The sequence below is a fragment of the Channa argus genome, chromosome 4 (assembly GCF_033026475.1).
Source record: "Channa argus isolate prfri chromosome 4, Channa argus male v1.0, whole genome shotgun sequence".
Taxonomy (NCBI): domain Eukaryota; kingdom Metazoa; phylum Chordata; class Actinopteri; order Anabantiformes; family Channidae; genus Channa; species Channa argus.
The window spans coordinates 26,072,095-26,093,954 of NC_090200.1; the positions used below are offsets into that span (position 1 = coordinate 26,072,095).

Sequence of the window (21,860 nt, forward strand, 5' to 3'; positions counted from 1 at the left end):
GCTCAAGAGGCACAGCTGCTGTTCCAGGGTCACAAAAAGTAGCCAGAAATTAGTAGACCACAAGAGACCAACTGCATGTGCCATTAGCAACATTATGAAATGATATAATCATGTTTTCATAGCGATCAATTGTTTATTTTTTTTAAAGCTTCTTAATGACTAGCATACTGCACACATGTTTTTTCCATTATCATTGAAAATGAAATAAAGTTATTTGTTTAACTGGTGCGTGTAGAGGGGGCTACGGAGGCTCAAGCCCCTTCCCTTTTCCTAAATTAGGTCTAGGGAGCCCCCCTCAACATTGGCTGCATTCTAAAACCAATCCAGCAGGGGGTTAGTTTGTGCCTGCTTGCTATGCTTTGCATTCTATTTAAAGTCAGCACATGCTGCTTGTGCTGTCCTGAATTCACGGCACATTGCAGCGAGTCAACAAAACAATACACAGATTCTAGGAGAACGGCTAACTGAAAACGATAAACATAACCTGTGTGATGTATAAAGTTCGGCAACAAATACTTGCATAGAAAAACTTGAGCTTCACATTAATTACATGACAAGTGTGTAAAATTGCAATGACATTAAAGGACCATAGGCTGACAAATAGGACACAGCAGTGGCCTAGTGATCTTTGGAGCCGTTACATAAAAATTATATTTAATGTCTTGATTCCATGAAACTCAAAAACAAATTTGATGCTGACCGATACTGAGTACAAATACAAGTACTGAACTGTTTTGCTCCTAGTGTGAATTGCTGCAGTGAAATGCTCATCAACCCTCTGCAGTCAAGCCATTCCCATAAGAATAAAATGTCTTGCATGTTCTTCTCTCCAAACAAATATTGTGGCGACTGGTGTTTGATTAGTGTACCGACTTTTGACTAAAAGAACAAAAAGAAAAGAAAAAAATATTACAAACCACAGAGATGCGAATAACACAGGCTGTTGAATTGCAGAGGAACATTAAAGTAAAATGGCTTTGTAAAACAAAGCAAACCTCAAGTTTTGGTTATGTAACCCTTGGTTGTCGTCAACAGCTCTGTCTACCCTTGTATCAGGTGTCTTATTGGAGAAGTTTTATTAGTACAAGTACACAAAGACAGGATTAGACATGATGCACAATATTGGTATCAGAAAGTGGCCATCCCTGGAAAATATACATTTTTGCTGCATTGATGTCACATTATGTTTAAAAAAATGTTACAAGACCAAGAATAAAAAGAAACTGAAACATAATATAGTGCTTTGAAAATATGTTCTTACACCAATGAGCCACAACTTTAAGACTGTTTGTCTTAATAATGTCATGGAGGACAAGGGTCAGCATGGCCACTCCGAGCAGTCTGCAGCTACACCGCAAAATGTGAACTACTGTGTGTGCAGAGTTGGTAGAAGTATGCAAACTTAATAATTACATAAAAGTGCAAGTGTTGGCCTAAAAAACGTTTCCATTGCAAGCACCACTTCAAATCTTTTAATTAAGTGAAAGTACTAAACATGTCTCGGTGAAGATTCTCAGTCATCCAGGGATTGAACCAACAACTTTGAGATTGGTGGACAACCGCTCTACCTCCTGCACTCTACCTTCCACATACTTCACCTCTGTAGGTGAAGTATGTGGTGTTGAAACACAAGTTCAGGAGGTAGCAGATCTGATCTGGGTTGCCACTCAACAAAGTGGCTAGGGAACCCAGTTATATCCAGAGTCGGCCTCTGGAGGATATAAAACTCTGGGCCAGGGTCAGAGAGCTGAAACTGCATACTGATGAAACCATGATGTCACTTCCCTCCTTACCAGCATCCCCACCACAGATGCCCTGACAGTCATTAGGAAAAGACTACACACCCTGCACAGTAGAAGCAACCTCAACCCAGATCAGATCTGCTACCTCCTGGACTTGTGTTTCAACACCACATACTTCACTTACATAGGTGACTTATACATACAGAAAACTGTCTGTGCCATGGGTTTTCCAGTGTCACCTATTGTTGCCAATCTATACTTGGAGAAAGTGGAGAAAAAAACAAAACACTTCACTCCTTCCCAGGGACAGCACCAACCCACTTGATCAGATATGTAGATGACCCCTGGATAAAGCACAAGATCCAGGAGGTACAGGCTTTCACAGACCACATAAACAGACTGGCCTTCCTGGACTGCTCAGTGAATGTTGGACTTGTGGCAACCTAGAAATAGAAATCCTCACAAAACTCACACACACTGACCAGTACCTACGATTTGACTCCCACCACCCACTGCGATGCAAACTAAGAGTCATCAGGACCCTGCACCACAGGGCAAAAAACATCCCCACCTCCTCTGAAGCCAAAAAGAATAAGGATAGACATCTGAGCACAGCTCTCAAGGGCTGCGGTGGGACTTAAACAAGATGTTGTCCAGATCCAACAGAAGAACAATGGACAGTGCAGAGACTCAGAATCAAAGGAAAATCCTGGTGATTCCTTACTTAGCTAGAGTGTCAGAGAAGCTCAAAAGGAACTTCAGAAAACACCACATACCTGTTCACTTCAAACCTGCAAAGACACTGGGACAAGGACTCGCAAGTCCAAAAGACCAAACACCTAAACACAAGAAGAGCAACGTAGTGTATGCAGTCCAGTGCAATGAAGAGTGCTCAGAGCTCTAGATTGGAGAAACCGAACAGCCTCTACACAAGAGAATGGCCCAGGACAGGAGAAGCAACAGCTCAGGACCAGAATCAGCAGTGTACCTACACGTGAAGGACAAAGGATGTTGAGGATGTTGTCACATTTTCCATGCTGCCCTTTCATCCATTCCCAGAAAGATTAGGACCACACCTAATGACCCCCATCTTAGGGGTTTAGGGCCTTAATCGTTACATCTTGGTGACCACCTCCTTGTTCCCACCTCCCACCTAAACAAGCCTATTTAGGCCTCTGGAGGATAGAACTGGGTTCCCCCAGCCACTTTATTCAGACTGAAGAAGCTGCTAGGATAAGTAGGGAAACATTTCTAACCAAGAAAAATAATTTTTTTAGTTTGCTTACTACTGATACTTGCCCCTTTGCATTCGAGTCTGTTGCCCTTTGAAACTCTTGACCCTGTTAGACAACAAATTAAAAGACGTACCAAAAGTAATGGGGTGTTCATGTAACAGAGTTGCTAAGAGCAAACCTCTCAACAGAAGAAAAAAAAAAAGCATAGCTACCCACAAGTTTCACATTAATTTTTATTGAGATTATTTACACATAAAATAGTTAAGCATAAAAACAAAACATAGAAAAATGACAAAGGTTACAATTTTTTTTAATCATGAAACATCCATAACTTATTCTGAATTTAATGTTTGTTAATTCACATCATACATAAAAACTCATGTAAACGCAACATTTATCTTTTTTAGAGGGAGGCCATTCATTTGGACTCTAAGGCCAAAGAATGTTAAACCCAATAACATGATGAGTCACAGCCTAGCTGACAACAGTTACAGTAAAACCACTCTGAATTAGAAGCATAAAAGTGTGTGATTTGCTTTCAAACTTTGGAAATGTCACATCTCTGGCCCTGTGATTTCACTGCAACTGTTTAGCCTCGTCAGCTAACGGAAGACCTGGGCTATGCCATCATTATTGGCGTCGCCAGATGTGCAACATGCATCAAAGTTTTAACTGTGCAGCAACAATTTTCTGCCCTGTGATTCTGTCTAGAATTACTGGCAATTAGTGTCATAAAGGAGTAAAAGGTTGAAATTTTAGGCCACCTGGCAGAGTTTACGGCTGTAGGTCTGCCAGGTGTTACCTCTCCTGTGTTCATTAGTGTCTGAGTATAAATACGACTTTTTATTTGACAGTATTGTAGCACAAAGTGAAAGAATAATGATGGCTTACAAAAAGCTCCAAACATCTAAAACATGAGGACAAATTGCTCCATGTGCTTTTTAGTGAGGCTATACAATGTTACAGTAATAGGTATGTCACAACAAACCCTAATCCGAGCAACCACATAAAGCACCTGTTGATTAGGTAGTCTGTTTGATGAGGCTCACATGATTTTTTTTTTCTTTTTACAAGGCATTTAGTCACATTATAATAAGCAGTTAAACATATTATACACACAGTTTCATGTCAGTGTTAGCATGAGCCATGAACGATTACGCTTTTGAGCAGAGGTCAAATAACCTTAATGGCATAGATGTTATTAGCCCTGATGGCTGTAAAGGAAGTAATTATCTCAGGCTCTGTTTCCATTCCTCTTCAGTGTCTGAACTCAGCACTTGCTGTTTTATTTAGGCTGAATAACGATTTTCATGACATTTACCCTTTACCACCAAAGCGCTCAACATTCAGCCTTCACACTCCAGATTCTCCTGCCCCCAGCTGTCATCTGCCTGAGCCCAGTGGAATTCGTACCCCTTGGACAGCACAAGGCTCTCCAAGTCCCTGTCCTCAGCCCGCTCCTTCAGCCTCTGCTCCTCCAGTAGAGAGACAAACATGTCTCTTTTCTCCACCATCCTCATGATCTCAGACAGGATCTCCTGCTCCTCCTGAAGCTCAGAGGCGCTCTTCTTGGTGTCTGGAATAAAGCAGGAAGACATTTAGGTATGATTTTGTCACGACTACCAGTTTGTGTGTTTTCTTGCATGCTCAGCCTTTACCCTCTATTGCCATTCTGCGTCGGAGATCTTGTTGCAGTCGGCTCTGCGTGTCCTCCAGTTCAAGCTCCTGGGCACTAAGAGAAAGGAGAATATTGGCTGAACATCCATTTTTCCTGCAGTCTTTTATCCGTATGTGAGAGATCAGATCCAGCCACTTACAAGATCATGAGTTCAGACTCATAGCGTGCCAATCTGTTCTTCTCCAGCACAAGTTTAAACCAGGATTGATAGAGTTCGGCCTCATCAGCCTCAGCTGTTTGAGTTGCTTCTGGGAAGGGAGGAGTAATAGACCAAGGACAGAACAAGGAAGGAAGCATGCAGGAAAGCAGACATCAACAAATGTAGCAGATGTAAGTGGAAAGGAGCCAAGATAAAGAAAAAAAAAAGAAAAAAAAAGTATTTTAAAGTTTTTATATAATTATTGCAAAGACATTACAAGAAAAACAAAATGATGCTGGGACCAAATCTCAAAGCACACAAACAGACATATGGCATCTACTTCGCTTCAACCTGAAAAGCCCTTACTATTCACTAGAACACAAACAAAGCCCTCGACTGTAAAAGATGAACAATAAAGCCACGGTTTGCCTATTGTGAACACGACCATCGACTGTATGTAGAGGCTTTTAACCAAACCGGGATTACAAGGCAATGCTTTATTTCTAAATGGTCTGAGAAGTATGTGCACAGCAATTAAAAAGAAGAACAATGAGGCTTTCACAGTTGAAATCCATTGATCTGCAATGTATTGTAGATTGGAGCAAGGTGTTATAGCGCAGGGTTGTGTCATTAAAAGTAGCTTTGTAATGTCTTGTTTGGGCTCAGAAACAGACAAAACGCTGCTTGGTGTGTGCAGGTTTTGTTGAATACCTGCTTCTCCTCTTAGGACCTTCTCTATAGCAACTCCATGTTCCTCAAGGTCTCTTTGTTTCTCTCCAACTTCCTCTAGTTGTCTTTGGATCACCTGGATAATGCAAATATTTCACAGTATAGCTCATATTAACACAACAAAGGAGATCAAACTTTCTTTGACATTTCTGCTTTCATACTCTCCATGTTAATTCATGTACATGTACTGTTGTAATTTTCTCATTCTGATTACTAATATGGTCAATTTACTATGTTCTCTGTACTCTCTATTGTATGTCTGTCTGTACTGGAAGATGTGCTTCCTGAAGTGACTTCCATATTTTTGCCATTTCAGAGTTTTGCATTGCAGCCTCCTCGGGCTTGCTCAAACTCACTCGTGAGGAAGATACAACTCAAAACACATTGTTTGCAGACGTACAATCATAAGGTATGACTAGTAATAAATCAAGATGGTTTAGACATCCCTGTGTAATGGAATGTTTACTGCCGTGCAGTGTTTTTTGCAAAGTTCTTGCTCCAGCTCAGCTCCACGGTACAGTACATCAGTCCCTGTTTCTGCTCGCTCCTGATTCCACCTATGTTTGCAATGACCAGACAGCATATTTTCTGCATAGCTTGAACAAGAATGCCAATAAACATCTTTCCCAAATGTTGAACTATTCATTTAATATGGCGAGTAAATACAATCCAAGTATCGGGAGAGGAGTTGTAATTTAGACTGGTAAGGCAGGTGTGTCTAAATACAAAAAAAAAAAAAATCCTGCCTAGTGTAATAGTAACAGAATCCAGACGAGAAGAATAATGACACCAACAATAATTATGAGCATTAGTCTGAGCACAGACTACAGTGTACTACAGCTACTTAACCAAACACAGGCAATCTGTTGAAGTAGTACATCTTTATACAGTACTTTTGGGGCATCAGGTAAATGTTGAAAATGTATCATTATCACTGGCAGAAAAGGCACTTCAGTCCAACAGATTTTACATGCTTTCACATTTTATTTTCAAGGAAGTGCAGCGAGGCCATGGACAGCTCTCCTGCATGAACCATTCGATTAAGAAAATGAGTGAATTTAAAAAGAATAATACCTGAGCTCTGTGAAGCCTCTTCAGCTGTTCTCTTTTAGCCTGCTGCACCACCGTCTTCTCCTGCTTCCTCATTTGCTTCTCAGCACACAGCTGGGGAGTACGAGACATTTGGGAAAGCATTATAAATACAGGATGTGTAGCATTTACTGGCATCGTAATGTCTTTATGACTGATCTGTGCAAACCTTCTGATTGAATGCCGGACTTTCATTTTCATCCTCACTAGAGGAAGACTCTTCCAGATTCTGACAAGAAGCTAAAAAAAAATAAAAATAAAAAAAAGTGAGTATATGTTCTACAATATTTGGTTTTCTGCTGTGAAATCAAAGTTTTACTTCTCAAGGTCTCAAAAACTACTGGAATAAAACAATAAAAGAAGGAAACTTGGCTGGTTAAAATCAGCTCACGTGCAGCCTATAGGATGCGTGTAGTCACTGCAAATGCTTTACTGTTAATAGCTAATAACAGAGTGCAACATCAATGGTGTTGCTTATGTTGAGGAACACTCTAAATTGTGAGATAATATGTAGTATCTGTAGTTAGAAGTAGTTATTTCAGCTTGTTATTTTTGCTTTATTACCTACCACTTTAACGTATTGATTAAGCCACTTTTAAATGAGGCTTTCAGCAAAAATGCTTATATAAAATTTCCAAAACAGAGCTACAGGTGTAAATGTATAACCGCTTACTCTTTATAAAAATGTATCTAGCTTGATGAGGAATGACAGATTAAAACAGGGTTATAAGAGTAAAACTTGGAAAGTCTATTGTTCATTTCACGGTCTTTAAAAAATCACAAACTAAAAAGCAATCACTAGCCTTTGTTCCGGAGGTTGGTGAGGATAGCCCTGATTTCCTTCTGAGCCTCCTGGTCTTTCCCTTCGCTGTCTGATAATTCCCTCTTCCTCAGCCTCAGGGAGGAGAACAAGTTGACCCTCCTGCGAGGCAATGAGCCCATGTTGTCCGAAAACACCCCTCCAGAGTCCCTTCGGCCTTTTAGGGAGACCTGCTGAAGCAAAGAGGGTAGGTCTCGTCCTGCCCCCCATGGATCGGCCTCCACAGCTGCCCACCAAGCTTCACGCTTGCAGGCCACCTTCCCCTCCTCTCCAGATGGGTCAGAACTCTCAATGCTGAAGAGGGAGCTCATGCTGAATGCTCCCTCCGACATGGGCCTGTTTTTTCGGGACCTGCCGTGTTTGGGTCTCCTGGTAAAAGGGACAAATCACAGTGTCCATTTATGGAAATACATTAATTGTGTCTTAAAATGTAAAACTTTTTAAATCTGGCACTTAAACTATAACCAAAGTAGTTTATACACACATTATCACTGCAGTCTTGGAGTTCCTGGAGGGATTGGTCACACTAAATGTCCTCCTGAAGGCGTTGGCTATAAGCTGAAAAGCTGAGAGGGACGAGGAAGAGTTTTGGCTCTGGGATTGTTGTCCCTTCTGGCCAGAGTCTGTCTGAGGCTTATCTGCTTCTGTCCCTGCTTCTAACTGATAAAACATCAGAGGACGGGAAAAATGCTGTTAACATAACGTGGAATTAATTCCACTCGTCTCTGTAACATCACAGTTTGTGGCTCAACGCAACATCTTTCATTTATATTTAGGTCCCCACCTGGTTTTCACGTTGTAGTGTAGTCTTGGCATCTGTGTTAATGGGAGTGTCCTCTGGTGTCACCCCCATGTCCGAGTCTAGAAGCTTCTCCTTCTCAGTACTAGGTATTAAACGCTTGCTTGGGCTGGAGGAGTTGCCGGCTGTCTGTTCCTCACTGATCTCTGAAGGGTTCTGGGTATCTGCTGATGTCTTGGAACTGCCATCGGAGGTCTGGGGGAATAACAACGCAATCTGTTTACGCAGGGATGTTAAAAATACCTATGCAGAGTTAATGAATCACACGAGCACCCCGTTGATGATTAGCAACAGAGACTTTGTACATGTACAAAGAAATTAAGAATAATTATCACTCGACATACTGTTGGTATTTTTTCTACTTTGATCTCCTCAAAGTCAGCTTCAGGGACACACTCTGGTCCCTCTCTATCCTGTGGTCCACTTCTTGGGAAGGTTTTAATAAAGATTAGAGACAAAGCTGCAGATGGAAAACAGGAAAGATGTTATATCAATTATTCCAAATACTGCATCTATTTTGTGCCATTCAGTTACACAATTATAGGATAGTAACATGCCACACAACCCAGTTCAGATTCTTTATTCAATTCATTATTACTGAGGATAAAAACACAAAGCGAAAAAGCTCTGATCAGGAGGAAACACAGACATTTAAATGAGGTCAAGCTCAAATCTATAGCCAGGACTATAATATACAAACAAAGGATGCCAGCTTATAATCAAGTGTTCATCAATCACTCCGTTAGCTCCAAATTGAAACCTTTCAGTTTACTGTGGCTGCAAGTATCTTGGGAAACTCTTCCAAAGAACTGCACCAATTTATAAAGACAATGTAACAAATTTCTGATGCTACTCTCTTATTATACATGTATTTTTATAATAAGCTATAATAAAAACAAGGGATTCAGACCTGGTACAGTACAATCAAAATTACAAATGTGTTTGATAAATGAAAAAAGCAGTAATAAGTGGATGAGTGCTAAGCTGTGCAGGGGAGTAAGAGGAAGCCTATGATGGATGGGAATTCAATGGATTTAAGAACATGGCCCTAAATCTTTGGAAAACTCTAAATGTCAGGTGATATCAAAAGAAAATGCTGGATTTGCTGAGAAGAATTAAACTTTCTGTGGGATACAAAGGTCTAAAGTTAATCAGCAACAGTTTTATTCATCACCTTGGCAATGTTGTTTAAGGACAAAAGGTGTTGTGGAGTAGGTTTTAAAGGCCGGCATTAAACAAAGCTTAGTTACCAAATAAGACTTGTATTCATTGGAAAACTAATGTGAATATTTTTTGGACCTACAAAGTTCATTTCCAGAAAAGTCAGGATAGATCTTGAAAAAATAAGTGTGTTTAACAGAACAATCCTGACCTCTAGGGTTGGACATATGGCATTACAACAACCTTAAACCAACAGTGAGCCTACCTTATGTGTCTAGGCCACTAACAGTCAACTGATGTTACCATCATGTATATGTGTAAAGATTTAGAACATGTCAACATGACTTTGGACAAAGTGCAAAATGCAAAAGAAATCCATAAGATTATACTGCACGAGAATAAGGTAGCAAATTAAGTGCAACTGTCCACAACGTAGGCACATTTTTTCTAAATCAAGATGTAAGTAAAATTCTGTACAATCCAACTTAAAAAACTGGAAGAAACTGCACAGTAAGACAAAATAAAAATTCTCATAAAGATACTCACGTGCGTGGATCTTGCTTTTCCACCGATTATTCTTTTTGGTTTTACAATGACCTAGACCCAAAAAAGAAAAATTAAGATTTACAGACATATAATAAAAATGAAAATATGAGACAAAATAAGGCACATTTACATAAAGTGGACACCCATGTTAGCAGCTCTGTGAGGCTGTACTTTGGCACAGCAGTTTAAATGTAATTTCCAATATTTCCACAGTGACAGCAAAAACATGCTGATGGTGAGCAGGTATAATGTGGCTGTACAGATTGCAGGTCAGTCGGTTCACTGCTATAATCAAGAGTATTTGGACAGTTACTTTATTTCAGCACATTTTAAATTATTATTTTTTATTTAAACACTGCTCTGTCTTCTGCTTTATACTCCAGGCAGGAGGTAACACAAGATTCTGCGAAATAAAATTTAAATTGCAAACTGTTCTGTGGGATCCATACTGACCTTTGGTTCTATCCAGGCTTTCGCCGTTTCCACCTGGGTTTTCTTGGGTTGAGGATTTTACATTGGAGACAGTTTTCAGAGCATCTACAGCCATTTCTGTCTCTTCAACAACTGTATCCTGACCTTTATCCAGCTGTTTTGGATGCAAGTTAGACGCCCCACCTGTGAATAGAAACAGTATGTGGCCATTAAATTTGAATTCACATTAAATTAGGGCTATGACAAGCATAAGCATGTAGCCAATTTCATGCATACTGTCTTACTGGAAGTCTACTTCAGAAAATATGTTACTACGTGTAATTTATCACATAAACAAGAGTAGCATTTAGAGAATGGCAGTCAATCATCACATATTTTTATAAATGTGTCATACAATAAACTTATTGGTCAAAAACAATAAGGAAAAGGGCTACTCCATTTCAGTTTTTCCAAAATCAACACTAACAGTTTCTATCAGCAACACAAGCAGTATCCATGACGTTCATATAACAGTGTACTCACAGAATAATGAGGTCAACATTGTACAGAATCTTTCCAAAGGTGATTCCACTTGGTCACAGCAAGTAAATGTAAAAATGTTGATACCCCCTTCGTATGCCATGTATGAGATACACAGATGTTTAATTTTACTTGTAATACAGGTGTTCCCACTTTGGTTTGGTTTGTAAGATTAAAAACTGCACAGGCTTAAAAATGTACATGATACATACAATAAACACTACTGAAGATCCAAAGGAAAGGATAGAAAAGACCCAGTAGCAGAGCCCAGGTGACAGGTGATGCACAAATTTACACGTAGACCATTTATTCAGTCACATTAGCTCAACAATGCTTGGTTATAATTATGCTTTTACACAAAGCCTGTTTGTTATGTTTGTGGCTACATTAAATTGATAATTCAGGTTTTTTCTTTTTTTGGGGGGGGGGGCATAATTTAAAGCCATTTGATTAAGGCTAATCTGTATAACCCCACTGCTGTGTGCCACCCTATAAATCTGCCACAATCCTAAGCTCTGTTTCTCACGAGATGTTATAAAGCATGTGTTATTTGTTAACAAAAGCTGTGATTGTGAAAGTGCTTTGTGTGGGTGATGTTGGATCCAATTAGCAAAGAAGTGAAAAAGCATTTGCTTTGAGCGAAGCTAGTCGATGAAATTGTTTGCTGATAAAAGATGTAGAAAAGCTCAAAATAACCTGTGAGTGTTATTTGTTCAATCATTTTTAGCTTTAGCTCCTTGGAATTGGTCAATTAACGCAATTCAACTATCTGACAAGAAAGGACAAAGCAAATTATGTAATCAAACTGATTTATTTTTGATTATATTTACAGATTATAAATATCATAAATTAAGAAATTTTACAGTAATCATCAATATGGAAAACAAGGCTGGAAGGCTGTGTCGAGACTTGTCATAAACAACTACAAAATAAAATGTAAATCAACAAAATGTATCTCGCAGTGTGCAAAAAGCTGCATTTACGGTGTTGATCTCCTGAGCAAAAATCTAGGAGGTACATGAGAGAGACCTGGAGAGGGGCTCTGAGTGAGAGAGGCCTTGTTCTGAAACAGAGGGAACCACAGACAGACCACAGACATGTGGACAGATACGTTACTGTCAAATGGGCTTGAGGAGAAGTGAGGATAAAAAAAGAAAATCATAAGCATTCAAATGCAATGGATGTTTGGTCTTAGGGGGAGCACAGCACAACATGAACATTAGTGGGGTTAGCACTGATGATGTGGCCCTAAATTAACCAACAACGGCTTTCGGCGTGTCCCTTCACGTTGATTTGGCATGTGTTTTTACACAACCCTGCCTTTTTTATCTGGTCAGGACCCGCACCAGGGTCGCCCTTAGTGGCTGGTTGGGGCCACACCTGGTAGGGTGGGATACGAACCAGCTGCGTTCTGCATTCCAGCCCTATGCTCTACCACTGAGCGGTTAAGCCAGTGGTTAAGCCTTAACCGAATGGCTTAAGTGACGAACTAAACTAAAAAGTGCTACATCTACTTAAATCACTGTCACAGGTCCAACAACGTCTACGCTGTTTTTGCAGCGTGGCCAGGTTCACATGTCCACTCATTATGGTCTGTTTTACGGCATTGAGGGTTCTAGCTTGATTGTCAGCTAAAACTTTAAAGGCTTTTTGCACATACTTAGCCACTGTAACTTGTGAACAAATACCAAAAACCAATAAAGTCACCCTACTCATAAGTGTCTGGGAAACCAACAACACTATATTCTACAGAAACTGAATCAAAAGCCCATCTTGAGACAAAAACTTGCTTTCGGAATATCATTACTTTCTCACATTTAGAAATGCGAGAAAGCGGACATTTAATTCTACACATTACATGGGAAGCTCATTGTGATTTAAAGAGGGATCCCATAAGTGATGAAGATTCATCCTCTAAGGAACATGAATATCTGAACAAAATGTTGTTCTCCTTAAAGGATAAGTCTGGTCATTTTTCTAATTAATCACATTGTCCACAATAATCATACAGTATCTAAAACCGTCCATACTTGCATACATGTTTTGCCAGCCTGCAATTTCCAGCACGTACTGTTTATGGAGCATTATTATTTATTAAAAATATACCACACATTTTGGAATGAAGAAAAATGTCACCCAGTGGATCTGTGTATTTGGTTGGGTTATAATCATTTCAAGAGAACAACAAGGGCCTAGGGCAAAGATCAGCAAGGTCACTCAGGCTGCAGACTAACAACTAATCAACCATGAGTAGAGAAGATTCAATGCTGGTTTAGCATCTGTATGATGGGTGTGGACAATACAATTATTTTAGAATGTAAGCAAAGTCATCTTTTAATACATAAGTATCAAAGGTAGGATGGGGAAAGCAAAGAGTTTTAAAAAACAGACTAGATCCATGTTAGTTTTGGTCTTTTCATGTTGAGAAATGTGGTAGTAGTAAGAGTGGAATTATGTAGAGGTGAACTGTGGTAAATATTTTTATTGCTACACTCCTTCCGGAACATGCTATACGCATGGCATCATTGTGGTTTATGAGTGGTTAATCTAGGTTAGGCAAAAGGAAGGCAGAGCTACAAAGATAGCCAATGCAACTGGAACACAGCAAGACCAATCATCAACTTCACCACTGGCAGGAATCAGCCAATCAGAGGGTGCAGCATTGGAAACAGACTGAACAGAATGAAGTGAACAAAAAAGGGGAAGGTGAATTTGGGGAAAGAAAAAACTGAATGAGATGTGGAGAAATGGTGGAAATGAAAAATGGGAAGAAAACAGAGTGATGAAACTTAAACAAAATATTGCTGCAGCCAATGAAAGTATTACAATATTGCATCAAATGAAATGTAAGAATTGACCAAAAACTGGCCATTGCTTTAACTTGATATTCAAGAACTATTTTGTAATTCTACAAAACAAAATCAAATAATCAAGACTGAGTTTACATATGGTGCCATTTACAAAATAGCATACAACAAAATTCATCAAAAATTACAAAAGAACTGCAATATTTAAATATAAAAACAAGAACGAGGTAAAATATTTTCACTGAGTCAAGATTGTTTTTGCTTTTTAATGTAAATAAAAATAAAATAAAGGAAAAGATGTCAATTTTGATCCAATGAAGCTTACTGGTTTTGCTATTTACAGCCCAGTGTGACCGAAGTTTCTTGTTTTCTGTTACAGATCTTTACATAGTAAAAAATAGGGGGCCTCTTGTAACAAGTAGAAGGCTTTGCTTGTGGAAGGACAAAGAAAAGCTCAAATGAGTTGCCTACACTGTCACAGAATCCAAAAGCACAATTTTTTTTGTACTATTCGTACATTTTTATTTTCTTAGATATTCTGATATTCATATAAAGTGAAATCAGACCATTATCTTTAACAGAACAGATATTGTAAAGTAAAATAGTATAATCTACAAAATTTACCACAAAAACTTGATTAAACAACCAAAATATTTTCTGACATTATTTCAAAAGGAAAAAAAAGAAGAAGAAAAAAAAAAGCACAACCGAGAAAACACTATTTTGGCATTTCCATTGCACATCTCTTGTGCTGAGTTAAGGTGCAGCAGACATCATGCAGAGTGTAACGTCAGAACACCATGCGGTTTACATAAAACGTTGGCCAGGTCACTGTAATTAAATGTCCTTAATACAGTATAAAAACATATTCTTTTTGCATACTTTAAAGCTTGTCTGCAATGCAGAAAAGAAACCATTTGGGATATTAGCCCCTTTAGATATTATTGCAACACTATTAGATTCTGACACTCAACTCACATTAACCAGAGGATCTGCGCTAATAACCAGCAGTGATGCAGTATTTTATTCATGCATCACTCTTGAAGTCACCTCTGTACTGTGCACTACTTACATGCACATACGTAAATGACAATATGCTTATGATGGATTTTTGTTGTCATGTCCACTGTATACAAGCAGCAGAAGCTCATCAAGTGTTGCACTTTTACATCTGTAGCAACAAGTTGCTTTAAAAAAATACTGAAAACTTCAAAACCACAAAAACAACAACCCCTGATTTATCAGTTTTAGGCAGTAAAAGGACAAATTCTAATAATTTTGGGTTCCATGCCAGTTCAAATACCCCATGTTACTCCCCCTCCCAAGTGAACTGCTACTGAACCAGTGGGGCCGGCTGGGGCTCCTGGTAGATCTGTCCCAGCACCTCATGCATCATGCAGAGTAGGGGAAAGCCCAGGCTCAGCAGCTCATACAGGAACACATAGTCATGAAAGCGGCTCCTAACATGAGACCCCACAGCTGTGAACGACTCACACATATTTTCCAACACGTGTCGAGGCAACACACAAACAGCCTGGCTAGCACGCCTCGGCCAACTCAGGCCTCGCCTAAGCAAGGAAACCAGGGTACCTTGAGGCTGGATCTGGACCCTGCCTGTGGTTGAGTAGCTCCCGCTGTCCAGCGACGATGGTGCGACACAGCTTTGGTCCTCCTACATGAATCAACATACAGAGAAGGAACATAAAACATACTCATCAGTCCTGAGCTAAAAGCAAAACAACTACTGTAATGCAAAAATAAAATTCTGCCACTTTTTGTGTGCACATGAAATGAATACACAATTACTGTTCTATGATATTTTTTAAACATCTGATACATCCAGTGGCTACTAATATGGATAGTAGTAAAGCAATTATAGGCAATTATTTTAAAAAAATTACATTTGTTTTACATTTTACGCTATTTTTATACAACCTCAGTTCAAAAAATTTTGTATGATGTGTAACAACAATTAAAAATAGAATGCAATTATTAGCGCATCTCAGAATCCCATATTTTTTTACAACAGTACAACATAAACAAAAGCAACAAAGGCTGGAAAAGTAATTGCCGCAAATCAAAAACAAATGGAGGAGCATTTCACATCCAATTAGGTTAATTGGCAATAGGTCAGTAACATGACTGTGTATAAAGGGAGCATATCAGAGAGGCAGAGCCTCTCAAATGTAAAGATGGTCAGAGGTTTGCCAAGCTGTGACAAACTGTTCAAGAAATTGGCGAACAATTTCAGGAAAACGTTCCTTAAAGTACAATTGTAAAGACTTTGAAGATCCCACCATCTTTAGTACATTTCATCATCAAAAGATTCTGAGAATCGGGAGGAATCTCTATGCGCAACGGACAAGGATGAAGGTCAAAATTAGGATGCGAGTGATCTGCGAGCCCTCAGGTGGCGCTGCATTAAAAACAGCCATGATTCTCTACTGGACATCACTGCATGGGCTCAGGAACACCAGAAATCACTGTCTGTGAACCACAAAGCTGTATCATGCAAAGAAAGTCATATGTGAACACTTTCCACAACTGCCGCCGCGTTCTCTGGGCCAAAGATCATTTGAAATGGTCAGAGGCAAAATGGAAAACTGTTCTGTGGTCAGATGAATCAAAATTTGAAATTTATGGGGGAAACCATGGACGCTGTGTCCTGTGGACTAAAGAGGAGAGGGACCATCCATCTTGTTATCAGCAGACAGTTCAAAAGCCTGCATCTCTGATGGTGTGGGCAGCTTACACATCTGGAAAGGCACCATCAATGCTGAAAAGGGCAGAGGTTTTAGAGCAACATTTACTCCCAAGGAAAGACCTCGCATATTTCAGCAAGACAATGCTAAACCACATACTGCATCCATCACAAGAGCACGGCTTCACAGGAGAAGAGTCTGGGTGCTGAATGGTAAACATCGTCCTGTTCCAACTTTGTTTTTTAAAATTATTTTTCTTTTGAGTAAAATATCTTTCAACATCTGACATGTTGCTTAAGTTCTATAGTGAATAAAATATGGATTGATAAGATTTGCCAATTATTGCATTCCGTTTTTATTTACATTTTACACATCGTACCAGCTTTTTTTGAATTGGGGTTGTGCTAAACTCTTTCTACTTTTGCTTCTCTGTATTTATTCATGTCATTAACTAGATACCATAGTTTTTACCATGCCACATATTTAAGGAAGCCAAAAATAACTTCTATTTTTTGTTGTCGTTATTGGGGGTGAGTTGCTACACTGAATTGCTAACATTTTTGGTGCACTCAATCATTAAAACAAACCGGTCATGCAGATGTCCACTAGACTGGACTCTTCATATATGCTTATGGCAGATTATCAGACAGATAGCATGTTCACTTGATGCAAAAATGTTCATTTGGGTTACTGGACCGCAAACACCCTTAAAATTCCTTTTGAAACCTAAAATGTTTTTGTTTTGTTTCTTGTATATAACCACCGCAGTATTACTGTACCATTCTCCTTCTGAACCTGCCCAAATGAATGTTGGATTGGCGCTGGGCATAATGCATCTTGCAGTAGAACTTGGCTGTAAAGGAAGCAGACAAAATCATTAAAGCTTTTAAGCTGAAAATTACAACTGGAATCATTCATGATATTTTTGTGTAACGAAAGCATTAAAAATAAGACTAATACAGACATTAAGTCAGGTGTCTTGTAAGTAAATTAACAGTATAATTCACAGAACAAAACATCCCCTCCTAAATGATTTAAAGACAGATGGGATAAGTCATCCTTGTTAAAATAAATTTAGGTAAATTTCAAATTTACCTTCCTGTGAGTCAAAAGTGTGTCCTCCCAGACGGAGGGTGCAGTTGCAGACGTCACAGCGGAAACACTCGCGATGGAAGAAGTATCCCTCAGCACTTAGTCTCTCCATCACGTAAACCCGCTTGGTGCAGAAGTGGCAGATGTCGCTGCCGCCGAGCCTGGGAGGGAAGTCTTTACGTACCACACACTAAGAGGAGGAAGACCAAACAAGGTCACAGAGATACTAGAAGATTGCTTATTTCAAAAATATGCCTGCAGACAAACTGTTCAAAAGATGGAGTACCCACATTTTAAACCCAACTTCCATATCAACATTTTTGCGATTTGTTGTTTTTTCTATGTGAAAAAAGGGGTGTTACCAAGTGGAACGCAAGCACATAAAGCAAAATGTAAATTTCTTTTGGAAACTGCAAATGCTCTTCTAAAAGCAAATAAAGATATATTAATATCATAATAACTCATGATATTCCACGTGTGAACACAGACAAACTTAGGCAGCATAGCAAATCGCTTGAGAAACCTGAAAATTAGGGATTATGTTGTACAAGGCCTTAAAAAAGTGTAAGTGATGAGATTTGGGAATTAGTCATTTGCTTTGTTGCCAAGAGTTAGATAAGAGGATCAATACTAGTAAAATCTCAGCACACTTAAATATCGAAGTACTGTCATCATGATCTGAAAGTCCCTGGGGCATGTGATTTCAAGAACACAACAACACAATGTAGCATAACTTCTTCATTGTCCACTCTTCTTCCTAATAATACCTGGTTCCTGAATTTCCCACAATGCAACTGAACCACCAACACCAGTAGTTTTCAACTCTGCTACCACTGACTCAAGTATCATCACTAAAGGAAGCTGCAGATTGCTAACTAGATCTTCATATTTACCCTACAGATGTAAGGGTGGCATCAATGTCTTCATCTAAGACTTACCAATGAAACAAAAGCCAGTTTAAAAGAAGAATTAACTTATCTAATCTGTTCTTATCTGTTAATTTTGCAAGTGAACTGCCAAACATAAACTCAATTCACACTGCTTCTATCAGCAATGGGGTCATCAACTAATCATCATCATCATCATCATCAAGTCCTTCTAGCTAACCTGTGCCCGTTACATGTTCAGTAAAACCATTAGTCAGTTTGCTGCTAACTTTAAGCGTGTTTAACATCAGCAATTAAATGCACTTGTATAACAGCTGTTGTAAAACACTATAGCTGGTACTTTGTCTTCAAAAAGACAAACCCAATGAACCTGACCAGAGAACAGGAGCCTAAAAAGGGAGATCAATCTATGGTCTAACCTGGGAGGAGCAGGAAAAATACATCTTTACCCAACATTCAAAACAGATAACAGTCAAAAAAAGAGCATTAAAAACAACATAAATGCATTTTAAATCATTTTCAGTGTACATACCTCTTTAGGATTATTTCTGATAGCGTAACAACAATCAGTTATTACCTGCTTATACCTCTTTACATTTACCTTATACATGCTTATTTGTAGGAGTCAAAAGAGGTGTCAGAGTCAATCCCACCTTACACTGGGTTAACGATACATAATATCCAATTCGCTATTCAATAAAAGGACTGATGCATAGAGACAGAAAAGGGGGGAGATGACAATGCTTCACACATATGGTTAGTTTAACCCAAGCACTCTCGGTTAGATTTGTCACTGCAGCATCTACATGCATCTTACCGGGGTGGCATTGGGCCTGTGGTCTGTCTCATAGAGGATGGCCAGTATCTGAGCTTTAGCATCTATGGTTGATGATACCTTTCCAACAGTACGCTAATGGTAACCCCAAAGAAACACAAGTGCAGAGCGTTGGAGGGCAAAAACAGATCGAAGTTACAAAGAATAAAGATTAAAAAGCAGAACATTTCTAAAGCTGGAATTAGAGACTGCAATTTCAGCTAGTACCTCTTTGATGTAACTGGAAGCACCAGTCGGACAACTCTCAGAGTGGACAACAGACTTTTGAGTGATTCTTCTGGGGTTATCAAGAGTGTAGCTCCCATTGCACTAAATGAACACCAGAAAGAACATCCCTCAAAAGTGCCAAGAACTTGTAAGAAAATGTGTGATTTGCGATAAAAGTCTCAAAAGCTTGAAAGAACATAGTGATATATAATAAAGTCTATGACTTTACTAAATAAGATAACTTGTTAGGCAACTTAATATTTGAGTTTTTTAATGATTGATATATTTTGAAAATGTGAATGCTGCATTGAGTTTATAGTGTTTTAATCTGCACTGCCATGTTAGCCAATATAGCCTAGGCATATCTACAGTACATCTCTGTATGCAAGACACAATAAAACTGGATATTTTTTCTAGATATTGGGCAGTTATTGGTAGTGGTCTTTCTCCAGGCAAGCTATTTGTGTGAATTTGTTACCTTTATGTTTTCATTTAATGCCTCCTGTGCATTTTTGCAGACCTTTTTCTGCTCAGTTTCACAGTTATTCAGGGAAGTCTCATATATCCTCTCATACTTTTCCTTGTGCAGTAATGAATCTCCATTTTCACACCTAATGTCAGGGGGTGAAGGAGATTTCTCCTGACTGTTGTCACAGCAAGGCAAAAAAAGAGGAGCAGATGTTTTGTTGTTGCATGTAGAGGAATCAACATTAGGACTTGACACTTGCACTGTCTGAATCTTGTCTGTCTGTCCAGCAGCATACAGAGAAGAGGAGAACCCAGCTTGGGCAGTGGGGTCAGGGACAGGGTGAACCACAGGGTAGACAATGGAGCTCTTCGATACAGAAGAAGAAGAAGAAGAAGAAGAAGAAGAAGAAGAAGAAGAAGAAGAAGAAGAAGAAGAAGAAGAAGAAGAAGAAGAAGAAGAAGAAGAAGAAGAAGAAGAAGAAGAAGAAGAAGAAGAAGAAGAAGAAGAAGAAGAAGAAGAAGAAGAAGAAGAAGAAGAAGAAGAAGAAGAAGAAGAAGAAGAAGAAGAAGAAGAAGAAGAAGAAGAAGAAGAAGAAGAAGAAGAAGAAGAAGAAGAAGAAGAAGAAGAAGAAGAAGGAGGAGGAGGAGGAGGAGGAGGAGGAGGAGGAGGAGGAGAAAGGGATGGTGGTGGAGAAGACAACTGAGAGGAAATAGTGGTTTCAACCTACAGAATGAGATTTGACAGAAATCAAAGACTGAGTAAAAGCATGTCATCATCAAATCAAGGGCCTAATTTTACATAGAGGTGGCTGTGTCACTAAAACCTGGACTTGTGTTTCTGCTCTCAGCAATATCATGATCCAGTTATTTGGCCCCAATATCAATCTGATTCCTTTGATTTTAGGCATCTTTAAATAGCAATTTAAAACATGATACTTATACTGAAACACTGAAATAACAGCAGTACAGCTTAAACAAACTTACTTGATTTAAATACTGGAGGTACTGGCTCTTTACTACATTTCAAAGCCTAAATTATTACTGTAATTTTTATGCAGGATAGAGACGTTTCACAACACAAACACTTAGTTCTCTTGTCTTTGTACTGTGGATCATGAGGTGAAGTATCTTGTCTAACAAACAATCTTTGTTTGGCTCCATACAAACAGAGTACAGAGCAGTTTACTTAACATGTTCAGTAGTGAATGCTACTGAAGACATAAAGACCCACTGCTGTTGTAGACACTTATTTTACCAGTAAGTGCACAATCAGTACTGGCTAAAAACAAGAAGCTGCTAGCTGAATGTGAATTTACCCTGACATTTACAAATGATGGAGCTGCTGTGAAGACGAGCAGCAGATCTAGCAGTTTGAGACAAACACATTCGAGTTCAGTAAAGGAAAGATCGGCTTTGGATCTGCCTAACTTTTGGTGATACCAATCCTATGCAAAATGCCTGGATCAGACAGGGACACCTATAGTCTCATAAGTCCTACGAATCAGGCTGACAGACTAGAAGGTGTTGGTGGTGGTTCACAGCATTCTCAGCTAGAGAGCAGAAATAAATTAAGATTTTTTAATAACTGCACACAGTGATAGTTATAAAAGCATCACAGCTATGAGTAATTTTAGCAAAGGGAAACATGACTGAAAAAGATTATTTAAAATACTTTCATATATTGTGGTCTCAAAGGCAAAAAACCCTTAAGTGCAGCTCAGCAACTGCCAGTTTTAGTAAAAATGTTTTCATATACACAAGTATTAGCTTAACATGCAGACTCAGTAGTAAAGCCATTACAAACAGGTGGGATGTTATGAAACCATTAAAAAAAAAAAAATAATCAATGCCAATAACTGGTGTAATGCACAACCTGTGGCTGAGAAAGAGGAGAAAGAGGAGTGGGAGGAGTTTTTTTGGAGCCTGGAAACATGGACGAGAGGAGGGCAGCTCTCTCCTTTATGCTCCTCCTA

The 21,860-nt window shown here is 39.0% G+C and overlaps 1 protein-coding gene across 7 annotated transcripts in view; it reads right to left on the reverse strand.

Moving 5' to 3' along the window:
* Positions 1-3,193: 3,193 nt before the first annotated feature.
* mical2b (microtubule associated monooxygenase, calponin and LIM domain containing 2b) overlaps positions 3,194-21,860 on the reverse strand; it is a 54,739-nt gene continuing 36,072 nt past the window's right edge. For 5 of the 7 annotated variants that reach the window (XM_067500844.1, XM_067500843.1, XM_067500838.1 and 2 more), the window contains 15 exons: positions 17,494-17,680; positions 17,178-17,251; positions 15,287-15,368; positions 10,392-10,553; positions 9,939-9,989; positions 8,576-8,691; positions 8,217-8,426; positions 7,917-8,092; positions 7,416-7,801; positions 6,782-6,852; positions 6,598-6,687; positions 5,506-5,599; positions 4,795-4,903; positions 4,636-4,709; positions 3,194-4,553 (listed from right to left, as the gene is read on the reverse strand). In XM_067500844.1, coding sequence (XP_067356945.1) covers positions 4,324-4,553; positions 4,636-4,709; positions 4,795-4,903; positions 5,506-5,599; positions 6,598-6,687; positions 6,782-6,852; positions 7,416-7,801; positions 7,917-8,092; positions 8,217-8,426; positions 8,576-8,691; positions 9,939-9,989; positions 10,392-10,553; positions 15,287-15,368; positions 17,178-17,251; positions 17,494-17,680 — 2,112 coding nt within the window. In that variant the 3' untranslated portion in view covers positions 3,194-4,323. The other 2 variants (XM_067500841.1, XM_067500845.1) reach the window with 2 other exon arrangements.